The sequence below is a fragment of the Heliangelus exortis genome, chromosome 27 (genome assembly GCF_036169615.1).
Source record: "Heliangelus exortis chromosome 27, bHelExo1.hap1, whole genome shotgun sequence".
Taxonomy (NCBI): Eukaryota; Metazoa; Chordata; class Aves; order Apodiformes; family Trochilidae; genus Heliangelus; species Heliangelus exortis.
In genome coordinates, this window is record NC_092448.1 from 4,119,554 (window position 1) to 4,147,467 (window position 27,914).

General features: G+C 47.8%; 1 protein-coding gene and 2 long non-coding RNA genes across 8 annotated transcripts; 1 reads left to right on the forward strand and 2 right to left on the reverse strand.

Annotated features, from left to right (window-relative positions):
• Positions 1-33: 33 nt before the first annotated feature.
• LOC139787796 (uncharacterized) lies at positions 34-2,708 on the reverse strand. Of its 2 annotated transcripts, XR_011722705.1 has the most exons (4): positions 2,567-2,708; positions 1,952-2,177; positions 257-443; positions 34-97 (listed from the first exon to the last, which is right to left on the reverse strand). It is a non-coding gene; the product is annotated as an uncharacterized lncRNA (long non-coding RNA). The 2 variants fall into 2 exon arrangements; XR_011722704.1 differs by having other exon boundaries at positions 34-443.
• PLEKHO1 (pleckstrin homology domain containing O1) lies at positions 2,172-13,584 on the forward strand. 5 transcript variants are annotated; one of them, XR_011722699.1, is made up of 8 exons: positions 2,172-2,376; positions 3,201-3,347; positions 5,949-6,089; positions 7,114-7,218; positions 8,837-8,938; positions 9,542-9,722; positions 9,821-10,317; positions 10,428-13,584. XR_011722699.1 is itself a non-coding variant. In XM_071727112.1 (7 exons), the coding sequence occupies exons 1-6, from the start codon at positions 2,350-2,352 to the stop codon at positions 10,313-10,315; spliced, it is 1,296 nt and encodes a 431-aa protein (XP_071583213.1). In that variant the 5' UTR covers positions 2,172-2,349; the 3' UTR covers positions 10,316-10,317; positions 10,428-13,584. The 5 variants fall into 5 exon arrangements, 4 of the variants coding, with proteins under 4 accessions (XP_071583213.1, XP_071583215.1, XP_071583212.1 ...); XM_071727112.1 differs by having other exon boundaries at positions 9,542-10,317; XM_071727114.1 differs by having other exon boundaries at positions 9,821-13,584.
• On the reverse strand, positions 8,043-27,895 carry LOC139787795 (uncharacterized). Its single transcript, XR_011722703.1, has 6 exons — positions 27,722-27,895; positions 22,707-23,294; positions 19,776-19,933; positions 13,597-13,809; positions 12,040-12,090; positions 8,043-8,297 (listed from the first exon to the last, which is right to left on the reverse strand). It is a non-coding gene; the product is annotated as an uncharacterized lncRNA (long non-coding RNA).
• Between the last annotated feature and the right edge of the window lie 19 nt (positions 27,896-27,914).

Genomic DNA, 27,914 nt, shown 5'->3' on the forward strand with positions numbered 1-27,914 from the left:
GCAAGGAGGATGTTTGAGGACAGAAAGCAGGACTTGAGCACGAGGTTCACTTTTCATTTTTGCTCCCATTTCCAGGCCTTTCCCTCCCTTTTTGTCCCTCGGAAAAAGGGAAAAAAAAAATGAAAATAAAATTTAAAACCCCACATTTTTCTGCTCCCTGGGAGAAAAATGGAAAGCAGTGCCCTGCAGGTCCATTGCTCCCTGCTCCCTCGGGGAAAAGGCAGAGGGAAAGGTGGTTGGGAAGTTGGGAATTCACCTTCCAAAGCAAAAAGTGGAGATTTGGGGTCAGTTTGGAGAGAAGTTGCTGGGTGGTGTTCACAGCAGGGCCCATTTCCCCCTGACACAAACTTCTGAGGTTTGTTGGAGTGATAATTTCTGCTTCTTTTTCCTGCTCTTTTTTTCCAGCTGTGAACCAGGAGCTGCTTTTATCCTTTTGCTGCATCCTGCCAGGAAAAAGAAAAAAAAAAAAGAAAAAAAAAAAAAATTACATCAGGCCCCAAAAAATACAAAGTGGGCAAATAAATAATTTCAGAAGGGAGTCCACACCAAGTTTGTTCTAACTCTGGGCTGAATTAATTAATTAACAGCTCATAAAAAGCTGAATTCTTCCAGAATTTCACATTTCATTTGTGTCCTGGGGCACTGGGCCACTTTTCCCTGTCCCAGGGATGGTCCCAGCTGGGACAAGGATCCAGTTGGGGACTTCCAAGTCCCCAAATCCTCCACAAAATCCCCCCAGCCCAGGAAACTCCATGTGAGCCATTCCTGGGGGGCAATTCCTGCTGGGAATGGGATTGTCCAGTTTGGAGGAGGAAGCAGGAATTGGGCTCCCTCCTTATCTCCCTTCCTTCCCCTCTGGATTGTTGATGTTTCCAGAGCTGAGAAACTCCTCACATCCTTTCCTGAGTCACTCTTCAACCAGCTACACCCCTTTTCTTCTCCAGAAAAGTCTGAGGATTTCCACTGGAGCAAAAATTCCTCCTCCTTGGGACACAGCTGCAGGGGTCTGGCTACCAAGTGACCTCCCTGCCACCTCCCAAATACTTTTAATTTTCTTTTTTTTTTTTTTTTCTTTTTCTTGGCTGAACCAATTACCTGCTGCTGGGGGGAGGGGAGCAAATGTTCACCTGGAACTGGAAAAAAAGTTTTTCCATCATCAGCCCCCACTCTGCTCAACTCAAGTGGGTGTTTTGGTCTCCAAATCCCTTGGTAAAATCCCTGAGACCAAACCATGCTCAGGAGGAGAGGCCTGAGCTGAAGTGATGGCAAAAATAAACAAAAAAACCCCACCCCCCAATTATTTATGTGGTATAAAAAGGGGAAACTGAGGCATGAAGATGGCAACTCCCAGTTCTGGGCCCCCTGGAGTTGCACAGAGAGAAAAGGAAGAGGAAAAGAACAAGAAGAGCTTTTCCTTTCTCTGTTTTTCTCTCTTTTTTCATGCAAAAAACCCCAGGTGATGAGCTCAGCCCCACCTGCTCCCTCCAGACAGCTTTGGACTTGCAGGAACAGAGACCAAATCAACCCAAAAAAAGGGATTTTTTATAGAATCTTTCCCTAATTTTGGGAAGCTGTGCTCTGAACTGTCTCTTATCCAGTGGGGGATTGATCCCTTTCCTTTGGGTGATTTTCTTCCTCCTTCTGAAGCAGAAAACCCACCTGGGACTTTTCCATCTCTCAGGAAGTTGAGGGTTTTGGGGTTTTTATTTGGTTTTTTGTTTTTTTTTTTTTTGTTTTTTTTTTGCTGTTTGCCAAGGAAGGTGGCAGGGAAGTGGTGTGGGGAGAGTTGGGGACACAGGTGTGACAACAACAACCTTGCCCTCCCATCCAGCATCCTGGGAATATCGGTGGGGAACGGGGGAAACAAAGAAGCCAAAAAAAAAAAAAAAAAAAAAAAAAAAAGGAAAGGGGAAAAAAAAAAAAAAAAAAGGAAAGGAAAGGAAAAAAAAACCTGGTGGGCTGCGATTCGCCCTTTCTTGTGAACCCAGGACGTCACAGGGTGCACAGGGCTATAGATGGAGCTCGGGAGCCCCGTCCATCCCAGTACAAACCCACCCCAGCTCCGTGATGGTGGCGGTGGCGGAGGAAGGGGGGGGATGCTGGGTCTGGGGGGTGGGGGAGGATGGGTTTGTTCCAGGGGCGGGTTGGTCTTCATGTAACTAGAGAGCTGCTCTGAGCTGCGAAGGGAAAAAAAAAAAAAAAAAAAAAAAAAAAAAAAAGAAAGACAGAAAAGGAATTAAGAGGAGGGAGCTTGTGGATTCCCCCAGCCGAGCTCTCCCCCCCCCTCCGCTATTCCCCCCCCTTTCCCTTCCCCTCCAATCTCCCTCCAGCCCCGCGCACCAAGGAACGATGAAAAAAAATAATCCTGCAAAAAGGGTGAGTGGAATCTCTTCTTCTCTAAGGCACGGGGGAGGGGGATGCTGTGGGAAAAGGGGGGGCTCGGTCCTTGCTTGCCACTCGCTCACTTTACCCCTGCTGCCCCCCCGGACCCCCTTAAAAAAAGAAAAAAAACCCCAAACCCAAACAAACCGAGCCCAAAGCCCAAGGAGCTGAAAGCAAAACCAACCCCAGCACCCGTCTCGCCTTCCTCTCGAATTCGCCAGCGGCTCCGATTCGCAGGGAGGGATGGAGGCAGGCGGGTTGCAGGGGTTTTTTTTGTTTTTTTTTTTTTTTTTTCTTTTTTCTTTCTTTTTTTCGCTCAGAAGGAAACGATTCGAGGCAGTTGGCACCATCCCTCTGCGAGCCTGGGAAGAAACCTGGACTAGAAATCCACGCCTGGGTTTCACCTCTTGAGGTTTAATTGTTCGGAAAGGCTTTTTTTTTTCCCCACACCTAAAAAAGAAAAAAAAAGAGAATTAAAAAAAAAAATTTAAAAAAAAAAGGATTTCCAGCAGTTCCGAAAAGCACCAGGGCCTCCCTTATATAATGCACAGCCCCTGCCTGCAATTTTGGCCTCGTCCCCTCGGTGGTTTTTTTGTTGTTGCTTCGTTCCCGCAGCAGAAACCAAAAGCGGAGTGGAGGGAGCGAAGCAGCCGGGAGAGAGAGGGAGAGGAGGAAAAGGGGAGGCGAAAGTTGGGAAAAGAGGGAGGAAAAGGAGAAGGGGGGGTGGGGAGGAGAAGAGTGGAAAACGCAGAAGAATAATTCCGGTTTTTCCCTCCCCCCCCTCTCCCTCCGTTTTCTTCCTTTTCTCTTTGTGCCAGGGGCAGCAGGATGGGAATCAGCAACCTCTGCAGCCGGAGAAGGTGGGCTGGGTGCGGAAATTCTGCGGGAAAGGCATTTTTCGGGAAATCTGGAAAAACCGTTACGTGGTTCTGAAGGGAGATCAGCTTTACATCTCGGAGAAGGAGGTAGGGATCGCTTGCAGTCCCATCCCCCTCCTCCCCTTTTCCCTCCTCTTTGCATATGAAAAGCCCCGAGCCAGAAACCCCCGAGGATTTGGGATAAACCCGGGCTGGGCCGGGGGTCTCAGGGATTTTGCCTTGGGAAACATTTTTCCCAGGCTTGGCCAGAGGGGAAGGGTTCAGTTTGAAAGAGTTCAACCCCCTCATCCTTCAGTCCCCTTGTCCAGAAGTTCCAGGGTGGTCTCCCAGTTGGAATTGAGCCATTTGAAGGACCCTTATCCCTGGTCTTTTTTGGGTTTTGTTTTTTTTTTTTTTTTTTTTCTGAACCACTTTACAAGAGGAAATTTCACCAAGGATTCAACACTTGGTTGGAAAAACATTTCCCCCTCCCCACAACCCCTTTCTCCCCCCCCCTTTGTTTGGGGTTTGGGGGATTTTAACTTCAGAGTTGGGTTCCACCAAGGGATGTGTTCAGGAATTCTGGGAGAGAAACCTTGGGGAAAAAAAGGGGGAAAAGGGGAGCTCAGGGATTATGCAAGGCCTTGGATGTGGCTTTTTTGGTTTTTTTTTTTCTTCCCTGAACCACTTTACAAGAGGAAATTTCACCAAGGATTCAACACTTGGTTGGAAAAACATTTCCCCCACCCCACAACCTCTTTCTCCTCCCCTTTTTTTTCTGCTCAGTTTGGGGTTTGGGGGATTTTAACTTCAGAGTTGGGTTCCACCAAGGGATGTGTTCAGGAATTCTGGGAGAGAAACCTTGGGGAAAAAAAGGGGGAAAAGGGGAGCTCAGGGATTATGCAAGGCCCTGGATGTGGCTGTTGGAGGAGGCTGGGATCTGGGCAGAGTTTTCTCCCCCCTTTATTTTTTTTCTCTTGATAAATTCATCAGGAAGAAATTCCCAGGAAACAGCAATGCTCCTCCCTCTTCCCATTCCCCTTAAAAATTCCTTGGGGTCAGGAGGGTCTCAGGACAGAGCATTGGGGTGGTTGGGAGAGTTGGGTCAAGGGTTGGACCTCAAACCATTCCCAAGCAGAATGTGAAGTCTGGAGACTGGAGAGGGGGGTGAAAATTTGGGTTTGGGTCTTGGTGGGTTTCCTTGGAAGTTATTTTCTTGGAGGTTACTCCCTGTGGGGATGCCCCTGGCTCAGCTTCATCAGGTGAGGAGCTGGAGAGGCTGCAGAGGGCCAAAAATAATTTGATTTTAAGGTTAATTGAATCCTGGGCTATGGCTCTGGGGTTATGAGCACCCTAAGAGCAGCCTGGAAGCTCCCCCGTTGGCATCTCACAGCTCCCACCCATCCCTTGGCTGCTCCAGAACTGGAGAGAGAGACCCAGGGCTGGGGAAGAAATGTTGGGTTTGGCAAAGGGGAGGAATGCAAATATCTGGTGCTTTTTCTGGCTGTGAAGGGGCTGGCAGGAGGTCTGCACACACCTTGGTGAGGGGGGGGTTTATTTGGGGTGCCAGGGGTACAGGGAGGGAAGTGTCAGAGCCTTGGCACTTCCCACTCCAAGACTTCTCTGAGGCCCCAACTAAACCTGGAAAGTGTTGCTCTCCACCCTGACCTCCCCATCAACCTCCTGGAGAAATTCCCAGGAGCAGGATATTTGGGTCCTGGCTCTGAGGAAGGAGGAGGGGAAGTCCCAGTGACCTACATGAGGGAACATCTGGAGCTGGGGAGGCTCCGAGGGGATCAGCTCCTTCCCTGCTGCCCCTGGAAAAGGGGCTGAAGGCAGGCAAAAAAAAAAAAATTCCTGGAAAGAGGTTGGATTGGAGGATGGGACTGGGAGGAGATAAAAGCTGCTCAGAGATCCCCAGGGAGGCTGCTGAGATGATCTCAGAGATGTTGCCATCCGGGGTGGTGATAGCCCAGGAGACAGGAGGCTGCACCAAGGGATGTGTGCAGGAATTCTGGGAGAAAAAAAGGGGAAAAGGGGAGCTGCAGGGATTCTGCAGGGCCAGATGGTCAGTTTATCCTTGTCCCTGCTCAGGGCAGCTTTAAGGTGCAGGCTGAGTGTTGTCACCTTTGCTCCAGGTGTCCCCTGAGTGGCAGCACCTCCAGGTCAGGGCTGAGCCCTGCAGCTCAGCCCCTGCAAATCCCATTTCTGCTGATTCTCAGGATCTGTCCTGCCTCTCACACCATGGAACAGACCTGGGGAAAGGCACAAAAAATGCCTCAGCTCTTTTCCTTCTTTATTTCCAGAGGGTGAAGGTCTTGGGAGGGGGGAGCAGCCAAATTTCAACCCTCCCTGATCTGGGCTTGCTTCCTCCACCCCCAGCTCAGCTGTCAGAGCAGACTCTGGTAATTCCATTCCTAAAAATAGGAAGTGCTGAGCTTTAGCCCTCAAATTTTTTGGTCCTGCTGTCTCCAGAAAAGCAGCAAGGCCTAATATGATTGTCCCTTTTTAATCAGCAGATGGAAATCCTCCACCTCTCCTGCCTCTCCTTGACCCTCCTCGGGGTCATCTCCTGCCTGCTGGAGTAAATCCTGTTTATTTTGAGGCTCTGGAAGAATAAACTCTGCCTTTTCCCCCCCCTCTCTCCTTGTGCCATCTGCAAGGCTGTCATTTGATTTTTTTTTTTTTTTTTTTTTGTGTTTTTTGCAGGTAAAAGATGAAAAAAACATCCAGGAAATGTTTGACCTGAGTGACTACGAGAAATGTGAAGAGCTCAGGAAGTCCAAAAGCAGAAGCAAAAAGAACCACAGCAAATTCACCCTGGCCCACTCCAGACAGCCTGGAAACACTGTAGGTTTGGTGTGCTGACATTCCCAGGGATTTCTGCTCAGTTCCCTGTCCCAAGGCAGGAATTTTTGGGGTGAAACCAGCCAGTTGTGGTCACTCACAAGGGGGAGGCAAGGGATGAAAGAGATGCTGCTGGCCCTTGGGTTTGCTGCCCAACTTCCTTTGGGGCACCACCCAAAGAGCTGCAATGGGAATTTTTCCCAGGAATATTTTCTGCCCCAGGAAGAAAGCAAAAAAAATGCCAGGATGGGGGCACTGCTACCTCAGAGTGGGACTTGCCACAAAAAGAGAGGCAGCTTCTGTCTCTGTCTCCAGCACAGATGCAGCCACCCACAGCCACACACAGGAGCTGGATTGCCACCAGTTTCAACCCAAAAAGCTCCACTCAGGGTTGTGTAACAGCCTGAAAAAAAGGGGAGAGAAGGGGGAAGTGGGAAGCAGCTGCACTGTCCCCAAACTCCTGGAGAAAAGCTCATTTCTACTGAGTAGGACTTAAAAAAAAAAAAAAACACCAGAAAAAAGGGTTTGGATCCCCTGCTCACACCAGATTTTCTGTCCCCAGTGTGCACCTGAAGTGTGGAAAATCTGTCTCCTCCTGGGGGTTTCTGCTGTACCTGGGGGCAGCTCCTTGTCTGCCAGGCTCCATGGAGAAATGCCATGTGAGAAGCAGCTGCAGGGAGAGCCTGCAGCACCCTCTGAGGAGGGCAAAACCTGATGTGTGGGAAGGCAAAGAGGGGGGAGAAGGAACTGCAGCCACCAGGGAGACCAAGGTGGTACACAGGAAAAAAAAATCATTAAAAAAAAACCCAGGATTTTTGGGCTGTTTTCCAAAGGGCTGTGAAGGATCTGGTGCTGGTTTGGAGGATCAGGTCTGCTTTGGGTCTGCTTTGTGTTTCCCCACCCAGGGGGAAAAGGCCTTTTTATTTTTTCTTCTTTTTTTTTTTTTTATTTTGTGGGCAGGGAGAGTGTGAAAGCATCTCTGTCTGAGCTTAGTCACTGCCACTGACCTGAATTCCCTCTTTTGTAGGCACCAAATCTCATCTTCCTGGCTGTGAGTCCAGAAGAGAAAGAATCCTGGATTAATGCCCTCAACTCTGCAATCACCAGGGCTAAAAACCGAATCCTAGATGAGGTGAGAAGGACCCTGAGTGCTCAGCTTTCAGCTGGGGTGAAGCTTTTTAGGCTGCTGGAGCCTCCTCCTTCCCTCCCCCTTTCCTTTTTCAAAGGATTGCAGAGCCCCTGGGGTCGATGCAGCCCCCAGATGGGTTCTGCTGAAGGTTTGGGGCTCATCTGAGCCTCCCAGCCTGGGGAGAAATATTGCAGCAGAGGTAGCAAAGCTCCCCCTGCCCTTGGGGAGCCCAGCCCTGCCTGGCTCAGGGATGGTGGGATGCTTGGAATGCTTTGGAGGGTCTTTCCTCCCATCTGCTGCTCCTGGGGGAAGCATGCAGTGTGCTGCTGCTGGCAAAGGAGCTTTAAGGAGTGGAACTGAATTAAGGAATTAACTGAAAAGCAAGATGAGTCTTGTGCTGTCCCCAGAGCACCCCTGACAACCATCTGTCCATCCCTCCATCCATCCCTCCATCCATCCATCCCTCCATCCATCCCTCCATCCATCCCTCCATCCATCCCTCCATCCATCCCTCCATCCATCCCTCCATCCATCCCTCCATCCATCCCTCCATCCATTCCTCCATCCCTCCATCCCTCCATCCATCCATCCCTCCATCCATCCATCCCTCCCTCCATCCCTCCCTCCACCTCAGCTCCCTCCCCTCTCAATCCCCACCTCCAAGAGTTGGGTCCCTGCTCTAGGGAAGGGATTGGGACTTGAAACAGAAAAAAAAAAGAACAAAGCAACATTGGTTCAGCCTCCTCCAGGTGACAAAGTGTCAGCTGCCAGCCCCAGCCAAGCTGAGGTCAGGGGGAGCATCCCCCAGGACACCACTGGCCCCCCTGGAGAACTGGCTGTCCCCCAGGATTCCAAGGGCTTTTTCCATGGAGCAGGACATCCCCTCACCTGTCCTGGGGGTTCTTCCTCCCCAGGTGCTCTGCAGGAACATCACACCACTGTCTCCCACTCGTGCTTCCTGACAAACTCCTTGGTTTAGACCTTTCTCAGCTCCATCTCCTCCACTTCCAGCTCAGCAGGAGGTGGGGCAGCCACCCCACTGCCCTGCTGCTCTTTGTCCTCCTGGGTGGCAACACAAAACCCTGTAGGGAAGCAAAAGAAAGGTCAAGGCCACGGGGAGAGCTGTGGAGCAGAAAGCAGTGTAGCAGATACTGCTCTTCAGGAGCTGAAATCTGCACAAATCACTCAAAAGGTGATTTTCTGACTTGGGAGGAGCTGAGCCCAGCGAGGCACAGGGAGCAGAGAGGAAGGAACCACTCTAAGGCTCTTCTAGGGTTGGATTCCCCCACCCCATTCCCTGCAAACCTCCTCCCAGGACTCTGAGTCCCACCTACACCTCTTGGAGCAGCCAGCATTGTGCAGGTGGGGAAAAAATTAGAAAAAAAAATCTGTTTTTTGAGTTCTCAGGATCCCCAGATCCTGCCTGAGAGGCTTTAAGTGAAGGATTCAGCCTGGAGGGCTGTGTGTGGGGAGCTTCCCCCTCAACATATGGTTGGGTCAGCAGAGAAAGGGAATCCTGGAGGTATAATCAGTGATCCAGCACAGAGCATCTGGTTGAGAGGAAGGATGGCTCCTGTTTCCTCTGCTCCCAGAGCTTCACTGCTCTCTGTCCCCTCTTTAGGTCACTGTGGAAGAGGACAGCTACCTGGCCCACCCCACCCGTGACAGAGCCAAAATTCAGCACTCCCGACGCCCTCCAACGCGGGGACACCTGATGGCTGTGGTGGGTACTACCAATCCCAAAAAATCCTTTTTTTTTTTTTCTCCCTAAATGCCAGAAGAACCGGTGTCTTGGTGCTCAGATATTTCCCGGACTAGGAAACAGGGAGATCTTTGGGGCTGGGGGGTGCTTCCTCACAGCTCCTTTTACCTCAAAATTCCTTCCAAAGGAAACAGGGAGATCTTTGGGACTGGGGAGTGCTTCCTCACAGCTCCTTTTACCTCAGAATTCCTTTCAAAGGAAACAGGGAGATCTTTGGGGTTGGGGAGTGCTTCCTCACAGCTCCTTTTACCTCAAAATTCCTTTCAAAGGAAACAGGGAGATCTTTGGGGCTGGGGAGTGCTTCCTCACAGCTCCTTTTACCTCAGAATTCCTTTCAGAGGAAACAGGGAGATCTTTGGGGCTGCGGGGTGCTTCCTCACAGCTCCTTTTACCTCCTGTGTGCATGGAAATATCAACTTCTTATGGGGTGGGGGTGGGAATTGGAGTCCCTGAGCAGATGAAGACACGGCTGGTGAATCAAAGGGGTGCAGCAGCTCCTTCCTATTTTTGGGAACAGGGACCTCCTGCTCCTGGTGACACCGTGGCTCTTCCCTGTTTCTGTAGGCATCTACCTCAACGTCTGATGGCATGCTGACACTCGACCTGATCCAGGAGGAAGAGGCCTCTCCAGAGGATCCCAGCAGCTGTGAAGGGAGTTTTCGGGTGGATCTGGACAAGTCAGTGGGACCCCTCACTGCTGGGAGGCGCCGCTCGGATTCCGAGAACCTCAAGCCCACGGAAAAAGGTTGGACTGCCAGCCTGCCAAGGCAGGAGCTGAGCTCCTGGGAGAGGTCTGGCCAGCTGAAGGACTCCTTTGACAAAGGGGCCGTGTACACGCCGCAGGTCCCCAAAAAGCTCTCCCACTCAGAAAAGAACAAATGTGCCTCCATGGAAGAAATTCTCTCCCGGCGGAACTCTTCCGCCCACCGGGCGGTTCTGAGGAGGGGGCTGGAGGCCCAGTTTGCCTCAGCAGAACCAGAGCAGCTCTCCCGGATCCAAGAATTGGTTGCACTGAAACTGGAAAAAACTCAGGAACTGCTGACGGAGGTGAAGGGCTACGGGGAAGGCAAAAGAAAGACCAAGGATTCCACCACCACCAGCACCACCACCACCACCACTCCCCCTTCTTCCTCGTCATCTCCCAAGTCGGACTCGGAAAGGATCCTGCAGGAATCAGAGAGGTTGCTGGGGGAGGCTTCCTCTACCTGGAGCCAAGCTAAGAGGGTGCTGCAGGAGATCAAGGAGTTGAGGGACCTGTACAAACAGTTTGACCTGCAACAGTCGGACTCAAAACCCAAACAGAGCTCACAGTCTCAGTACAGGAAGAGCATGATGTGAAGGCAAGGCTGGGGATGGGGAAGGGAGGACCAGGGGAGGGCAGCTGCTTGGTCTTTTTGTTTGGTTGTTTGTTTGTTTGTTTTTTAATTATTATTATTATTATTATTTACAGTGTTCAAAAGAGTGAAAAGGTGCCTGCTCTCACCCAAATTTGCTTCTCAAAGCTTGAACCCTCCCTCCCCTCCTTCGCACCCTCCCTGGTGTCCCAATAAATTCAGTTTACACCTCCTTTTTTTTAAAGAGCACCCTTTGCACCCCAGGCCTCCCCAGCCTCTGCTGTGCTTGGAGGAGGGAAGCAAGCTCCCAGTTCCTAGGAAATGCCCTTGCATGGCTGGAGCAGCACAACAACGGGGACAGATGCTCTTGTGTGCTGTGGCTTTGCTGCTCTATAACGCCCGAGCTGTGTCCTGCATTGCAGCTCCTTGAGCAAGAGTCTCGTCTGGTTCCCTCACTGTCCTCTTGGAAATAAATGACAAAAAAAAAAACCAAAAAAAAAGGTGTCCGTGCCAGCTTGGAAGTCCCCATGATCCAGGAACTGTCTTGAAGATGTCTGGAAGTTCAGGCTGACCCTGAGTGGGAGAAGAGAGGGTCGGAGGAACTCGTTGGACTGCGGCGAGCGAGGTCCCGAGTCCCTTCTGGGGACTTCCCTTGTAGGGACTCCTGGGGTTGGTGGCTCTTATTCCTGTGGGACACAAAGAGCCCTTGGAAAGAGGGCAGCAGGGATGGAATCTGTGTCCAAAGCCTCAGTGCTTTCCAGAACCCCCTCGGTGGGACTTAGCAGCTCTCTACGTCTTCCTTTCTGTGCAAGCGGAGGATCAAAGCCTTGAATCTACACAAGGGTTGGTGGCTGGGGGTGGGGAGGGGTTCTGGCTTTTGCATTTTCATTTCATGGTCTATTTTTTTTCCTTTTCTTGGAGCTGAGGGGAAATGGAGAACCCCAGGGGTTGGAAAACCCCAGAAAGCAAGAGGCAAAAGTAGTTTTTGGTGGGTTTGATGCTCTTCTCTCCCACAGGCACGGGCTGGGTCGCTGCCAGTCTGACTGTGGTGGTGGTTGCTCCCCTGAGATGAGATTGAGCCCTCCTGGGATGAAAGCTGAGCCTCTAAGAGAGCTCAAATACCCTCCTCGTGGTGAGGCCAAGCACTTTGCTAAATAGCTGGCTCAGTTTTCACTCCTTTAAGCAGAAAAGGCAAGGAAGGAGGATGTTAAGATGCCTCCCGGGGCTGAACACCGATGCGCAAAGATCCGTTACTTTTTTTTGGGAAAAAAAAAAAAAAAACCAAAAAAAACCAACCCAAGAAACCCAGTTCCTTCACCTGCATTGCAAACCAGCCATGAAAATATTAAAAAGCAGCAGAGTTACCTCCTGGTTGCACTTGGTGTTGTCTGTTTGCTGTGAATGGCTGACCTCCCATGGAAAGATCATTGGTTACTCACCTCTGTCACGTTGCTGATGCAAAGCAAGAATTTTATGGTTTATTTTTTTTAATTAATCCTTCTCCCCATTTGAATTGTTACTCTTGGCACTCAGTTCCTGGAGATCTTACAAACTTCAGCTGCAAAAACTCCTTGGCCTGGCCCTGCCTCCTCAAGGACAGTTTGGAAAAGGTGTCACTCATCCACTGAAGCTCCTGAAGTGCTCCAGCTGCCCGGGGGCACACGTGGCACCTGCTCAGCATTATTTGGTTTTTTCACTGTTTTGGGTTTTTTTGGGTTTTTTCCTTACCTTTTCCATCACTTGAAGATCTGTCTGGATGCACCAGAAGAAAACTCATCCCTACAAGTGATTAAAAAGTAAAAGCACGTGAGCCACTCTGATAAACCCCTTCCCTTTCAGTTCTTTTGGCTGAGAGAAGAAGAAAAATATGCAAATATTTTCCAGCTGGGACATTCAGTGTTTGGAATTTGCCTTGTTTCCAAAAACCTGGAAGCTAAAAAGCTGGAGGTTTGAAGTGCACTGGATTGGGATGACTCTGTCTTGGGACTGGACTGGTGTCAAAATGCAAAATACCCCCGAGCCTGACAGCCCAGGGGTTGTTAAATGCCCTCAAATCTTTTTTTAAGCAATGAAATGATATAAAAATCATCTGATCAACGAAAAATCCCAGCCCTCTGGGTGTGTAACCAGAAGGAGACGTGGAGGAAATGATGGAGCTGACTTGGGAAGTGACAATTGTTCCAACTCTGCATCCCAGATCCCACCCATTGCTTCCTCCCTTCCCTCCACCTCAGCTGAGCAGGAGCTCCCCAAGATTTCCTCTTCCCAAAATTGATGGGAATCTTTCTTTCAGAGGATGTTCCTGCTGGAAAAGCAGAATTCCTGACGTGGCCCTGGGAAAGGGAATGACTTAGGAAGAAAAAAAAAAACCCAGGAGTTTTTCAGAGTAGAAAATGTCTATTTTTCTATTTTTGGGAATATTTTTGTATGATACGAAGTGTGATTTTTTTTTTTTTCTCCTCAAAAAAAAAAAAATTAAATAAAGAAATCAAAAGACATCATTCTGGGGATGATAATCAAGCTGTGAAAACTTCCACCCCAGGGCTCAGCCTCTGTGCTGCTCAGGACTGAGGTCCTGGCTCTGAGAGCCCCCAGGCAGAGGTTTCTGTGTGATGAAATGAAAAAAGCACTAAAATCTCTCTCAGCTCACTCCTACATTAGGAGCCTCCTGATTTTTCACAGATTTTAAGGAGCAAAAGATCCTTTTCTCCCTCACTGGGCTTTAATTCTGCCTAGAAGGGAGGGCATGAAGAGGGAACCTCCTCCAGCTCAGCTCCTTCCTCCTCCGAGGGGTCCAGGGGATGGGAGAGAATTTTGCAATTAAAAAAAAAAAAAAAAAAAAAAAAAAGGATTTTGAATGGATTTATGGATTTATGGATTTGCAGTCGGGGTGCTCTGACACCCCCAAGTCATGGGAGGAAGGGAATTGTCCTTGGATTGCCACTGGAAGCTTTGGAAAAGTGCCTGCCTCTTCCCCAGCACCACAGAGAACCCCGAGAGCCCCAAGGCACCAAAATTTTCCCCCTGGGCCAGAAAATTGAGCATTGAAAATGTCAAAATTCAGCCCAGGCAGCCTGTGGGAAGAGTTTGCAACCTGAAAGTCACCTCCAAGAGATTCAACCCGAGGGTTCCAGCAGCAAATCTCAACTTCTGAACAATTTGGGAGTCTTGGTGGCCTTGTCAAAAAGCCCCTCAGAGGTGCCTGGGGGGCTGGGCAGTGATTTTTTCAGGCAGATTGGATTTTAATGTGAATAAAACCAAGTTGAAAATGAAGTTTCTTCATACCTGGTCTCCCCACAAGAGGACAAAGGGCAGAGCCTTCCTGCTTTTGTGTTTTGCTGTTTGCTGCCCAAATCTTCCCCTCCTGACTCCTTCCACCCTCCTCCTCCTCTTTATATTTGGTTTGACTGCAAAGCTTTTTCCTTCCTTGGGTGTTGAAGGAGCTGAGCCATAAATCAAGAGTGAGCTGAATGCCTCAAGTCTTGGGTGCCAGAACAGCTGGAAAAAAAAGACAAAAAAAAAAGAGGAATGGGGATCAGAGATTGGGGTTTGATTCCCCAGGGGAGGCAGGAGCTGTGCTGGTGGCAGTCAGGGATGAAGGAGAACCCAAACCTCCCTTCTGCAAATTTCCAAGAAAATGGTTTTTATTCCCCAATTTCTCCTTCAGGATTCATTCTTCCCTCAAACACCCTGTCCAGACCCTGCACTTCAGCACAGCCTTGCCCTGAACTCATCTCTGAGGCAGAACTTGGCCTTTTCCTCTCATTTGTGTTTCATGTTCTCCTTTCCTCTGCTCAAAAAAAAGGGGATTTGGGAATCAGGGGTTGTTGCTTTTGGAAAAATTCTGATTTTTCTGTAAATTAAACCTGGGACACAGCTCTAGGCTGCTGCAGCTCTGTTTATTTGGATTTGGCTGGGATGAAAAGAATTTAATTAAAGGGAAAATTAAAAAAAAAAAAAAAACAAATAACAAAACCAATAAAAAGTCATCTTAATGGGTTTTGCTAACTCGAATCAAGTGATGTTTCCTGGGTTAATCTCAAGCACTTTTTCATGCCCAAGACCTGGATTGTTCCCCCCAAAAAATGTGCTGTTTCTTGGTTGATATTTCAACAGCTTCACCTCCCTGTGCCAACTCTTGCAGACAGGTTTCAAAATAAACAAACAAAAAAGAAATCCCTACCTGCAAAAATCAGATGGAGGATAAAAAGAGGCACCAGCCCATAGGATTTCCACCCCCTCTGATGGATTTTACAAAACCCTCCAAAACTGAGCAGAGAACAAGTGTGATCAGCACCAAAAAGCAGCCTGGTGCTTTCTGAGAGGAAAAACTTTAAAAATGTCTTCAGTTGTTTGGGAAAACCCCCTGAAATTCCAACCTTGTTCCAAGATATTTCAGAAACCTAAAATAAAAAACAAGCTGGACAGATTTTCCTGTGTTTCCTTGAAAGACCTGAAGAAAGAGCTTTTTTTTTTTTTTTTTTCCCCAAAAAAGCTCTAAAAGAGCAGAAGCAACCTGAAAAATAACTGGCAGCTGACTCTGCTGGGCTGGTGAAGCAGTAGAAATTACAAAAAGAAAAGTTTTAAGGAGGCAATATGGAATTTTTTTTTTTAGAAATTACAAAAAGAAAAGCTTTAAAGAGGCAATATGGAATTTTTTTTTTTAGAAATTACAAAAAGAAAAGCTTTAAGGAGGCAATATGGAATTTTTTTTTAGAAATTACAAAAAGAAAAGCTTTAAAGAGTCTATATGGATTTTTTTTTTTTTGTTAGAAATTACAAAAAGCTTTAAAGAGGCAATATGGAATTTTTGTTAGAAATTACAAAAAGAAAAGCTTTAAAGAGGCTAAATGGACATTTTTTTGGCATGCTGCTGCCTCTGGCTTTTCAGGCATCCCACCTCTTGTTGCCCAAAGGCTCTGCCTGTGGCCTTTTTTTTGAATTCCAAGATCATTTCACCATCCCAGCAGGAGCCTCAGCTCCCTGCTCTCTCCTTCCTCTCTCTCCTCTTTGCCACCTCTGGTTCTCTCCACCCTTTGAGGAGGTTCCCAGCCTCCAACCCAAAGCCAAACCAACCCAAAGGGAGCTCCAAAGCCAAAGGGAGCACAGAGGTGGCTTTGTTGTGGGGCTGAGGCACAAAGAGGGAGAAGCACCAACCCTGGCATGGCCAGAAAGGGTTTGGCTGCTCTGTCCAGTGTGTCAATTATGTCAGCTCTGGGGAGGGAGGAAAAATGGGATCATTAGGAGGAGAAAGAGCAGCCTGGGGAGAGGGGAAAAGAACAAAACTGAAGTCTTGGGAATCATAGAATCCCAGAATCCTAGAATGGGCTGGGTTGGAAGGGACCTCAGAGCTCATCAGCTCCAACCCTTGCTCCACTCCCCCCGTGGTTCCCAGCCCATGGCACTGAGTGCCACATCCAGGCTCTTTTGAAATATCTCCAGGGATGGAGAATCCACCCCTTCCCTGGGCAGCCCATTCCAAGGTCTGATCACCCTCTCCAGAAAGAAATTCTTTCTCATGTCCAACCTAAACCTCCCCTGGCACAACTTGAGACCTCTTGTGCCCTCTTGTCTTGCTGAGAGTTGCCTGGGAAAAGAGCCCAACCCCCCCCTGGCTCCAACCTCCTTTCAGGGAGTTGGAGAGAGTGATGAGGTCTCCCCTGAGCCTCCTCTTCTCCAGCCTCAACACCCCCAGCTCCCTCAGCCCTTCCTCACAGGAATTCTGCTGGATCCCTTCCCAGCCTCCTTGCTCTTCTCTGGACCTGCTCCAGCACCTCAATCTCCTTCCTGAGCTGAGGGGCCCAGAACTGGACACAGGACTCAAGCTGTGGCCTCCCCAGGGCTGAGCACAGGGGCAGAATCCCTTCCCTGGACCTGCTGGCCACGCTGTTCCTGAGCCAGCCCAGGATGCCATTGGCCTTCTTGGCCACCTGGGCACACTGCTGCCTCCTCTTCAGCTTCCTGGCAATCCAGACTCCCAGCTCCCTTTCTGCCACTCTGTGCCCAGCCTGGAGCTCCCCATGGGGTTCTTGTGGCCAAAGTACAGGACCCGGCACTTGGAATGTTGAACCTCACCCCGTTGGGATCAGCCCAACTCTCCAACCTCTCCAGGTCCCTCTGCAGAGCCCTCCTGCCTTCCAGCTGATCCACACTCCCCCCAGCTTGGTGTCATCTGGGAATTTGCTGGAAGGGCTCCTTTGGGCTCCTTTGCACACAACAACTGTGCCTGGAAAACAAGTGTGAGGTGGGGGTGAGGAGGGGGGTGAGGAGAGGGATTTCTCCTCCAGGAAAGGAGGTGGGAGCCCTGGGTTCTTGGTTCAGATGCAAAGTGTCTCCAGCCAAAATAGCTGTGACTTGCTTGACAACTGCTGAGGAAGCTGGGGGTGTTGTTGTGCTCTGCTGTCAGCTGCCACCCAGCAGGCAGCAATTCCCCTTCCCCTTCTCCCTCCTCTCCTCCTGCTTCTCCTTCTCCAGCTCCCACCCAAATAAGGAGAAGGAATGAAGGGGAGACATCTGGGATGTCCCACCAGTCCCCCACTCCTCTCCCAGCCTTACCAAAATCCACAAGGATTTCAAGCTGCAGAGCACAGCACCCATCCACTCAGCCTGCAGCACTGTGCCTCTCTCATTTTCTAAAAAAAAGGAATTAAAAAAATAAAGAGCCAGGCAGAGCAGAGTTGGGTTTGTGGCCTTTCAGTGCATGGAAACAAATTTTTACCTCAAGTCTTCCTGGTTTGCTGGGGAGAATTGGCTCTTCCTACTGCAGAGCACGGGGCTTCAATCCTTGGAGCACCAAAATCCTCTTCCACATCCAGAGAGGGAGAGGAAAAAATAGAAAATAGTTTGACCTACATTCATCAGAATAATTATTGACTTGACAAGTTCCAACCAGTTTGTTGTTTTTTTTTTTTTTTTTTCAAATTAAAGCTCGGCAAGAACAAACCCACTTCCCAACAAAAACAATTAAAAAAAAGGACAAAAACATTAAAAAATGGGGAAAAAACTAAAAATCCTCAGTGTTTTTCTGTCAGACATACAGTGATCATGTGGAAATGCAGCCCTGGAATATCTGTCTATGAATAATTGTGTGTGCTGATGTCTCTTTAGGAGAGACATCCCCCCAGAACCATCCTTGACCCTTTCCAAACTCCACTGAGAAATACTTATTAGGAATTTCTGCCTAATTATGAACAGCATTAGGCTCTCTACCTATTAAAAAATCCTGGACTGTTAGGAGGATTTCTTTTCTCTCAGCTCAATTTTAAATACACCTTCATTTTGCCCTGAAAACCAGGAATTTCTGCCTGAAATTGCCTTTTTTTTCCTTCCTTTCTTTTCCTTCCTTCTTTTTTCCTTTTTTTTCCATGTGCTTCACAAAGCTCTCAGTCCCTCCACCTCCTCACTTCTCTGTGTTCCACGTTTCTTTTGTGTGCTAATTGCTGTCTTTGCACTCAGTCTGTGCCAGATGGACCCTCTTGAAGGAGGAATTATGGCTCTTCAGCAACTTAAGGCTGTTTTTTTCCAGACTCATCCCCAGCAAGCACGGAATTCCAGTGCATGTCCCATCTTTGTCCCCATTCCTGGCTGCCTGAGGGTTTGTTGGGCTTGAATTCCTCTCCTGTGGTGCTGGGTGGGTGGGCAGGTGGAGGGGAAGATGATATTAAAGAAAGAAAACTGATGAAAAAGTCTCTTACACACAGAGATGCACACATCTCTTTTACATGCATTGGTTTTACGTGTAAATCTGCATAAAAATCCTAATTTTTTACATCTATCCCCAAGTGATTTAGGGGAGCAGACACTCAAGGAGCTGGTGGGAAAGGGATTAAGAGGTTTCTTGCCAAGCTCCTGCCACCAGGTGTTTGTTTGCAGGAACTGGAAGGTGTTTGTTGGCAGGGTGGGAATCCTGTGCTCAGCATTTCAGAAATGCTTCCGGCCTGCTGGGGTGAAACCCAAGCCCAGTTTTGAATTCCTTGGCAACCTGACCCCAGAAATTGGATCCCCACGCCCCAGTTTTCCTCTCTGTATGAAGATAATAAACCCTCCTCCCCCTCAAAAAGGATGGGGTGGGACTGGGTGAGAAGCAGTTTGATCCCAAGAAGCAGGAGCTGGCAGCAGTAGTGCCCAATCAATCTTAGAGAATTTGCAGGTGATGCCTGACACGGTTTGGGATTTTTTTTTTTTTTTTTTTTGCCATGATATCTGGGGGAGAAAAAAGTGGCTGAATTTTCAGATATTTGTTTGACTTTCTAAAATGTCCCTGACCAGTGAATTCTCTGCTGCATTAAGGTTTCAAGTTTTGAAGCAACTCCTCCCTGCTCAGAGGTAACACGGGTAGGGTTTGGGGTTGTTTTTTTTTTTTTTTGTGCTGTTTTGGTTTGGGTTTGGGTTTTTTTTTTTCAATCTTTATAACTTTTCTGCTGGGTCAGAGAAGCTAGAGTTCAAACTGCAGCAGATCAGCCTCTCACCAGACAAATGGTTTGGGAGTTCTGCCCTTCCCTGCCTGGGAGAAGCTTTTTCCTCACTGTGTGCTCAGGATAAAGAGTTCAGAGATGCATGGACAGACAGACAGACAGACAGAGGGTACCACTCAGAGCTGGAAGAATTTGGGGCTCCCAGTTTGATATTAAGCAGGGATGCAAAGGACTGGCATGAACTGGAACTACCCAGCAGAGCTGGGGACAGAATTCTTTAAAGGACAAACTGGTGACAGATGGGCTGAGTCATGGCAAAACAGAACGGAATTCTCCAAAGAGGGGGAAAAAATGCAAATATCCTAAAAGGGAATTAATTCTTCTGAAGGACACGGGCAGCCTTTGGCTATCAGGTGGCAGGATGATTATTTCCACCCCTGGAGAGCCCTAAAGGATTTTTGTGTGAGTAGGGAAGGAGAGTAGAGAGCAAGGAATCAACCAGAGACCACCAAACCCAGGCTGCTGGAGCACCCAAAGAAATCCCAAGAGGGAGGAAAATGCTGAGGGTGCTGAGTGCCTGGATGCAGGAGGTGGGGAAGTGACATTCCCTGAAGGTTGGAGCCTGGCAGAGCTGGTCCCATGACTGGTTATGCTGTAAGAGGAGTCACTTGATAGCTGCAGAACAACCCCCCCTCTCCTCCTGCCAGCCAAGTCTTCTTCCCTCCAACCCACTTGCTGCTATATATAGAATTTCATATAGAATTTCTCTGTCTGCCTTTTTTTTTTTTTTTTTTTTTTTTTTCCCTCCTTGCAGTCTGTTCTGCTTCCCAGAAAGCAGGAATGGGAATGTGCTACAGACAAGCAGTTCATAAAAAGAATGGTTTGTCCTCTGGATGTCAAGGATGCCATTAGGAAAATCAGTTTATCTGTCTCCCTGGACAAGTCAGTCAAACAAATTTGTCTTCTGCCATCTGCTCCTTCCTTATTTTTCAGGGAAGAACCAACCCACCAAGGAGTCAAGAAGAGGGAAAAGCAGAGATGGGGGGCTACCAGGAAAAGGTTTGCAGCAGCAGCAGCAGCAGCCTCCTCATCAATTATGTAAGAGTGAAGTTAATTTCTTGTTGAGTCTGAGATGTGTCATCAGGTAGCAGCTCAGCTTCTCCAGCACTTGCAGGGATTGCAGCAACTTCTGGGGGGGAAGCAGGCAGCTTTTCACCAGCAAAGGAGAAAAAAAAAATAAATGAAACTTGCATTTTTTAATTTTGCTCATCAGCAGAGCTAAGGCAGAAAGAGCACTGTGGATGTTTGCTGATAAATGTGGCTGCAGGTTCCTGAGGAGAGGGTTGAGAGCTGAACTCATTAAAAGAACCAAACTCCAGCAGCAGAACCAGGCAGCCTGGAGAGCACTGACCAGAACCTCCCACCCTTCAGCAACCTGGAACACAGAGCAGAGCTGGGAAAGCCTCACTCCAGGAGATGGGGCTGAAAGCTCAAGTGGATGCATTTAAAAATCTAGAAAAAAAAAAGAAAGCCTCTCATCTCTCAATGGTTTTCCTCTGACAGTCCAGGCACCCTTAGAGTGGCCACAACTTCTTCTGCTGGAGCTCGTGGCCTTGTTTGTTCTTCAGCTTTAGAAAAGTCACTGTGCTTTAAAACCAGGTTCCCCTTTTACAGGGCCCTCTGCCCACTTTTCCATCCTTTTCTCCCTGCTTAGCAGTTTTGAAATGTTTCCCTAAGGAGAAAGTTTCCATTGCAGAGAGTCGTGAATTCAAAAAAAAAAAAAAAAAAAGAAAAAAAAAAAGAGGTGGGCACATGAAAGTCCCATCAAATTCTTGTCAGAATCACAGAACAGGGCAACCTGTTCCAGTGTCTGAACTTAAAGAATTTCTTCCTAATATCCAGCCACAATCCCAGTTTGGAACCAGTTCAGCTGAACCTTAAGAAACAGAGAAGAAATAACACAGAAAAGATAAAATAAAGATGGGCAGGGTGAGGTGTGAGGCAGCAGGTGATGACTTTTGCTCCCTTGGTGGCCCACCCAGGTTTCCAGGGACAAACCTGGCTCCGAGTCACCTTCCAACACCATTTGGTGACCAGGAGGAGCAGAGGGAACCAGGGCTCAAGCACTGACCCTGCCAGCTCCTCCAGGCATGACAGGGGATGAATCACCCAGAGGGCAGGAGGTCCCTGTTCCCAAAAATAGGAAGGAGCTGCTGCACCCCTTTGATTCACCAGCCGTGTCTTCATCTGCTCAGGGACTCCAATTCCCACCCCCACCCCATAAGAAGTTGATATTTCCATGCACACAGGAGGTAAAAGGAGCTGTGAGGAAGCACCCCCAACCCCAAAGATCTCCCTGTTTCCTTTGAAAGGAATTTTGAGGTAAAAGGAGCTGTGAGGAAGCACCCCCCAGCCCCAAAGATCTCCCTGTTTCCTTTGAAAGGAATTTTGAGGTAAAAGGAGCTGTGAGGAAGCACCCCCCAGCCCCAAAGATCTCCCTGTTTCCTTTGAAAGGAATTTTGAGGTAAAAGGAGCTGTGAGGAAGCACCCCCCAGCCCCAAAGATCTCCCTGTTTCCTTTGAAAGGAATTCTGAGGTAAAAGGAGCTGTGAGAAAGCACTCCCCAGCCCCAAAGATCTCCCTGTTTCCTTTGAAAGGAATTTTGAGGTAAAAGGAGCTGTGAGGAAGCACCCCCCAGCCCCAAAGATCTCCCTGTTTCCTTTGAAAGGAATTTTGAGGTAAAAGGAGCTGTGAGGAAGCACCCCCCAGCCCCAAAGATCTCCCTGTTTCCTTTGAAAGGAATTTTGAGGTAAAAGGAGCTGTGAGGAAGCACCCCCCAGCCCCAAAGATCTCCCTGTTTCATTTGAAAGGAATTTTGAGGTAAAAGGAGCTGTGAGGAAGCACTCCCCAGCCCCAAAGATCTCCCTGTTTCATTTGAAAGGAATTTTGAGGTAAAAGGAGCTGTGAGAAAGCACTCCCCAGCCCCAAAGATCTCCCTGTTTCCTTTGAAAGCAATTTTGAGGTAAAAGGAGCTGTGAGGAAGCACCCCCCAGCCCCAAAGATCTCCCTGTTTCCTTTGAAAGGAATTCTGAGGTAAAAGGAGCTGTGAGGAAGCACCCCCAGCCCCAAAGATCTCCCTGTTTCCTTTGAAAGGAATTCTGAGGTAAAAGGAGCTGTGAGGAAGCACCCCCCAGCCCCAAAGATCTCCCTGTTTCCTTTGAAAGGAACTTTGAGGTAAAAGGAGCTGTGAGGAAGCACTCCCCAACCCCAAAGATCTCCCTGTTTCCTTTGAAAGGAATTTTGAGGTAAAAGGAGCTGTGAGGAAGCACCCCCAGCCCCAAAGATCTCCCTGTTTCATTTGAAAGGAATTTTGAGGTAAAAGGAGCTGTGAGGAAGCACTCCCCAGCCCCAAAGATCTCCCTGTTTCCTTTGAAAGGAATTTTGAGGTAAAAGGAGCTGTGAGGAAGCACCCCCCAACCCCAAAGATCTCCCTGTTTCATTTGAAAGGAAAATAAAAAACTAGAGGTGCCCACTGTGACCAAAAAAGAAGGCAAAGGGAGACTCTAAACTGGAACAGACCAGGTGCTTGCTACTGGGTAGAGCAACGAGGGTGCCAGCTCCAAGGGAACTGGATAAGAAGGATTGTGAACATATTTCCAGCCATCTGGCAGCCTCTAATTATCCAAGTGATGAGGCTGCCTGAGCACTCACCAAAATGTGGAGAGGGAGGGAAGGGAGGAGTTTGTTTGGGCAGAGGAGCCCCAGTGCTTCATGCTTTCATCGTATGTTTTTTGGAAATGTTTTATATCACTTACAAGATTATTTATATTGCTGGGGATGGAGGGAAATGAGGAGCAGAAGGAAATGGAAGGGCTACTCCTCCTGCTGGAGTTTGCCTTCCAGGTTTTTTAAAAATCAAGTTGGAGGGGAGAAAAGACAATTTCTTGAGAGGGAACAGGGATGAGTCAGGATTCCTTCTCACCTGCACCACTGATACTGGCTGAGGGCTTGCAAATATTTAGTGGGAAATCTGCAACAGGTGGGAGAAAATCCCAGGTTCTGGAAGTAGAGCAGAAGGTTTGAAACCACAGTGCTGCTGTTTATTCAGAATCTGAGAGGGAAAGTTAAAAGTTTATGTTTTTAGGCACCTGTATTATGCTTTTATTTACCTTAGTTGTGGTCTTTTCATGCCTGAATTCACCAGCATCATGGTTGTGTTACCTTGAAATTATTTCATTGTGCTTTCTTTCCCAATCAGTTTTGATTTATTTTCTTGGCTTTCTCACCTTTCAGCTCAACCTTTTCTTCTTTAGACTGACACTTGGCTTTCTTTCCTCCTTTTTTGCAGGAAAGACATTTGCAGAGGTTGAGGAAGTTCTTGGGTGTTGCAATGGAGGTGCCTTCCCAGTTCCTTTCTTGCCTTCTGGCAAGTTTGTCTTCATCTTTTTTTTTTTTTTTTTTTTTTTTTTTTTTAATCTTTTTTTTTTTTTTAATCATTTGTGGGGTGCTGCCAGAAATGCTGAGCCAAAACGGTTCAATTTCCTCATTTTTGGCTTCCTCATTTTCACTCCTATAAAAAAAAAAAAAAAAAAAAAAAAAAATTCTTAATTTGCTTGAGCTGAGTAATTCCTCCTAAAGTCAATCTCTGCACCCAGATCAGGAGGTTTTGGCATCACCTTTCAAACAAAACAAAAAAAACCCAGTTGCAATTAGGTTGTGTGAAGGTTGTATTACTCTGTGATGCCTCCAAAGAAATCTCTTATCCTGCCCAGAGGATTTGCTTTGCAGCCACTCTGCAGTCTGCACCTGCAGGCCCCCAAGAAGCTTTCTTCTGGGTTAAATTAGAAAACAATACGATAATTACAGAATTTTGAAGTTGTTGGGGTTTTTTTTAACTCTTTTGCTAAGAAGTACAGAGGTTAAATAATATATATGATCACCCTGAATGTTTCCTGAGAGAACAGAAGGAGTAATGCTGCTTGCAGTAGTTTTCTTTCTGTGCTGCAGGTAGGCTGAGTTTTCATCACCTGGGAGCAAACACTAATCATGTTTTCCACTCACCTATCAGGACTGAACTCCCCAAAACCTTGTGCCAGTGGTGTCTGTGTCCTCAGCACCACAGAGCAGCAACGACTGATTTTTTGGGGACGAAAAGGCAAAATCTTTTTTTTTTTTTTTTTTTTTTTTTTTGGGAATAAGAAATGTGGAGTGCTCATTTCCCAAAGCTAACACATACCAGACAACTTTGTACAAGCTTCTGGATGAATCAAGCCTTTCAGCCAGCACACACTGCCCTGCTTGTTCCATCAAGTGGTGCCTGCTGGTAGCTAACCTCTCCTCTCAGCTGGACACTGCACCCAGTGCCACTTGTCTGCCAGCTTCCCAGCAGCAGAACCCCCCTCACAGCTGCCCCATCCCACACTTCCTATTTTATTTTATTTATTGCCCTTTTATTCCTTGGACACTACAGATGAAGACACAAAACATTCCTGCTGATTTATCCTCCCCACAGCTGTCAGAAACCCACTGGAAGTCAACTAAGAATCCACACTGAGAAAAAAAAACCAGGAAACCAGCCTGGAAGTTCTGGTGCCAGCCAAGTGCTCCTGAAACGACTCAGGAAGGCAGAAGGGTTTTGAGAACGCTGCCTTTCTGTCATCGCTCCCTGATGGAGGGGGAAATGATTACCTGGGGGTTATTTTTCACACTTCCGATTACTAAAAGACAGCTGAAGAGATTTCCCTGCCCAGCACCCAGCTCGGTACGGGTCGGGCTGTCGTGTAGACGGTGCCCTCTAGTGCTCATCTGAGAGTGGGCTGGGTTGGAAGGGACCTCAGAGCTCATCAGCTCCAACCCTTGCTCCACTCCCCCCGTGGTTCCCAGCCCATGGCACTGAGTGCCACATCCAGGCTCTTTTGAAATATCTCCAGGGATGGAGAATCCACCCCTTCCCTGGGCAGCCCATTCCAAGGGCTGAGCACCCTCTCTGCAAAGAATCCTTTCCTAATATCCAACCTAAACCTCCCCTGGCAGAGCTTCAGCTCTGCCAGGGGAGGTTTAGGTTGGATATTAGGAATAAATTCTTAATCCCAAGCCCTCTTGTCTTGCTGAGAGTTGCCTGGGAAAAGAGCCCAACCCCCCCCTGGCTCCAACCTCCTTTCAGGGAGTTGGAGAGAGTGATGAGGTCTCCCCTGAGCCTCCTCTTCTCCAGCCTCAACACCCCCAGCTCCCTCAGCCCTTCCTCACAGGAATTCTGCTGGATCCCTTCCCAGCCTCCTTGCTCTTCTCTGGACCTGCTCCAGCACCTCAATCTCCTTCCTGAGCTGAGGGGCCCAGAACTGGACACAGGACTCAAGCTGTGGCCTCCCCAGGGCTGAGCACAGGGGCAGAATCCCTTCCCTGGACCTGCTGGCCACGCTGTTCCTGAGCCAGCCCAGGATGCCATTGGCCTTCTTGGCCACCTGGGCACACTGCTGCCTCCTCTTCAGCTTCCTGTCAAACCAAGGAAAAAATCTTCCCAAACCAAGGGCCAGGGCTGCTCTGGAGCACCTGCAGTTTCCAAGCAGGTAATGGGGTGGTTATAGAACGACTCTCAAGACGTTTTTTAAAGAATTCCAAAAAGTTTTGAACATTTTTTTCCCCCCCCTTCCTCTTTCTTCCCCGAGTGGCAAAGGAGAGAATAACAGCGGTGGCACCTGGGGACCTCTCCTGTCACCTCCACCCCTCTCCTGTCACCTCCTGGCACAGGGAGGAGCAGAAAAAACAGCTACAAAAAAGAGCAGGAAAAGCACAGACAATCGTCTCAGGTTGTTGGGGAAAGAAAGCAAAGGGGTTGCACCTCGTGTCTACATTTTTTTTTTAAACTACACCGTGTTGGAAACTTTTGAGAGGCAGCAGGTTTTGTGTCCAGCTCCAAACTCCCTCCTAACAAAGAAAAGGTTTGTAAAAGCAAACTCCTTTTTAAGAAATTTGGCTTTCGTGTGCCCTCACTTTCTTAATCATGTCACTTGTCACTCGTGAAGGTGCACAGAGAATTTGTTTTGCTCTCCCCTCTTTCTACACTTTTCCCTTCTCCACAGCAGAAAAGCCAGAGCTGCTCTCTGCAGCCTGTTCTCTACACCACCAGAAATGCTGCTGTTTAGAGGAAAAAAAAAATTTTTTTTTTATTTGGAGAAGCTGGAAGGAAAAGACTTAAAAAGCTTTGCAGTAAAAGGGTTTTTTGGGGTTTTTTTTTTTTTGCTTTTCAATAGTATGATGATTCTGGAACCTTCTTTGTAGTGAGAATGCTCAACTTTCATGTAGAAATTATGCAAAAATGTCAGCCTACAGCTATTCAGAAACTCAGAGCAGAGATCCATTCATGTTCTTCCTCCTCATTCTTACAAAGGTGCAAGGAGTCTGCTCAGAGCTGGGTTTTGAATGAGGAGTAACTGTGTCAAAACCCAAACCAAAACAAATCAGGAGGCTCTCTCAGGCAAAGCCTCCCTTGTTAATTTGTGTCAAAATGTGACTGGAAGAGATTTCCCTACCAACAGAGGTGGGAAAACCCCTCATTATCTCAGCAGATAAAACACTTTCACCTCCAGAAGTCTGGGCTTCAAAGCTCCAGACACCTGCAGTTCTCTTTTAACACCAAAAGCTTGAAGAATTCCACGAGGTTCTAAGAGTTCAGAGCTCTGTTCACCTCAGCAGGAGTATGGGGTAGAGGTGTGGATTGACACTCAATATTTAGCATTAAAAAACTCATGGCTTGATTAATTACGTGTGGAAAAGGATTAACAACATGGAACAGCCTGGGTGAGCCAGCCCAAACCAACCCCCTTCATCCAAGTGCTCATGAAAACCTTTCCTTTTCAACACATATTTTAAATACATGTTATACTGCCTTGTGTGTATAATGCAGATATTTTAAAGGAATTGTGCTTGCTGCCAAAAATTTACCAGGACTTTCTCCTAAGCCACTGCTGCCTTTTAAATGGAAGGAGAAGGGCAATAAGCATCATGCAAAATGCTTTCTTGTAATTGGAGAACTGCAATTAAAACTAATTAAAAGCACTAAACTGTAAATCACTATCTTGAAACAAGAAACCAGGTCGATTTTGTCTGGTTTGAGCTCTAAAGGGACACAGACAGCATCCCACCAACTTCTTTATGGTGCTGGAGGTGATGCCAACAAATCTGCTGCCAAAGTTACTATTAGGATGCTGTTGTAAGACTATGCTTAAAAAAAAAAAAAAAAAAAAAACAAAAAAAAAACAAAAAAAACAACAAACATAAAACATAAAACAAGCCCCCAAATCCTGTTTTTTCCATCGTTGTTCCTAGAACAGAACCCTTGCCCTCAGTGCTACGAGTTCTCAACCTTTATTTAAGCTGTGGTTTTCTTTTGGTTTCTTGCCACGGCCCTACACTTATTTTTGGATTTTCCCTCATTTTTGGCTGTTAAATAAGAAGCATGAGGAAAGGGTTCCCTCGATTTTTTTTTTTTTTTTTTTTTTTTTTTGAGGCACAACGCATACTATGAATCTAACATTTAAAAACCATCAGAGTGGTGCCCAGAAGATAAAAGCCATAACTCAAGAGAAAAATCTCCCAAGAGGAGCAGCACCAGAACTTTCAGAGTATGATAAAAAAATTGAAGGGAGGAGGGGGGAAAATCTCAGCTGCCTGAAAACTTTCTTTTAAAAAAGAGCTCTCTAGCCAGTAAGTTTTACATAGGGAAGAACTTTGTTTTCACGCTGAGAATTAGTACCCAAGTCCAGCTAAACTTCCATCTTTTTCTCACAGACAGCACTGAAAAAAAAAAATCCAAACCAAACCAAAAACTTCGGGATTATGCTTTGTACTTTTCCCCCCACAAAACACTGAAAAAAATCCAAAACAAACAAAAAACTTCGGGATTATGCTTTGTACTTTTTCCCCCCCCCCCAATCCTCTGGACTCGGAACCATCTCCAGGTGATCCCTACCCACCACAGGCAGACACGCTGACACCAACCTGACAGGAAAAGCCTCCCTTGCGGCGCAGGGGGGACGCGGAGGGGTAAGTAGGGGTTGTTTTGGGGGGGAACGAGGCACTACAGGGGGTGTGGGGTGAACTTTCCACACCTCCATCCCCGCCATCAGGCACCGGGGAGGAGCGAACGGCGGCTGAGGGGAGAGGAGAGGAGGGGAGCGGGAAGGCGGGAAGA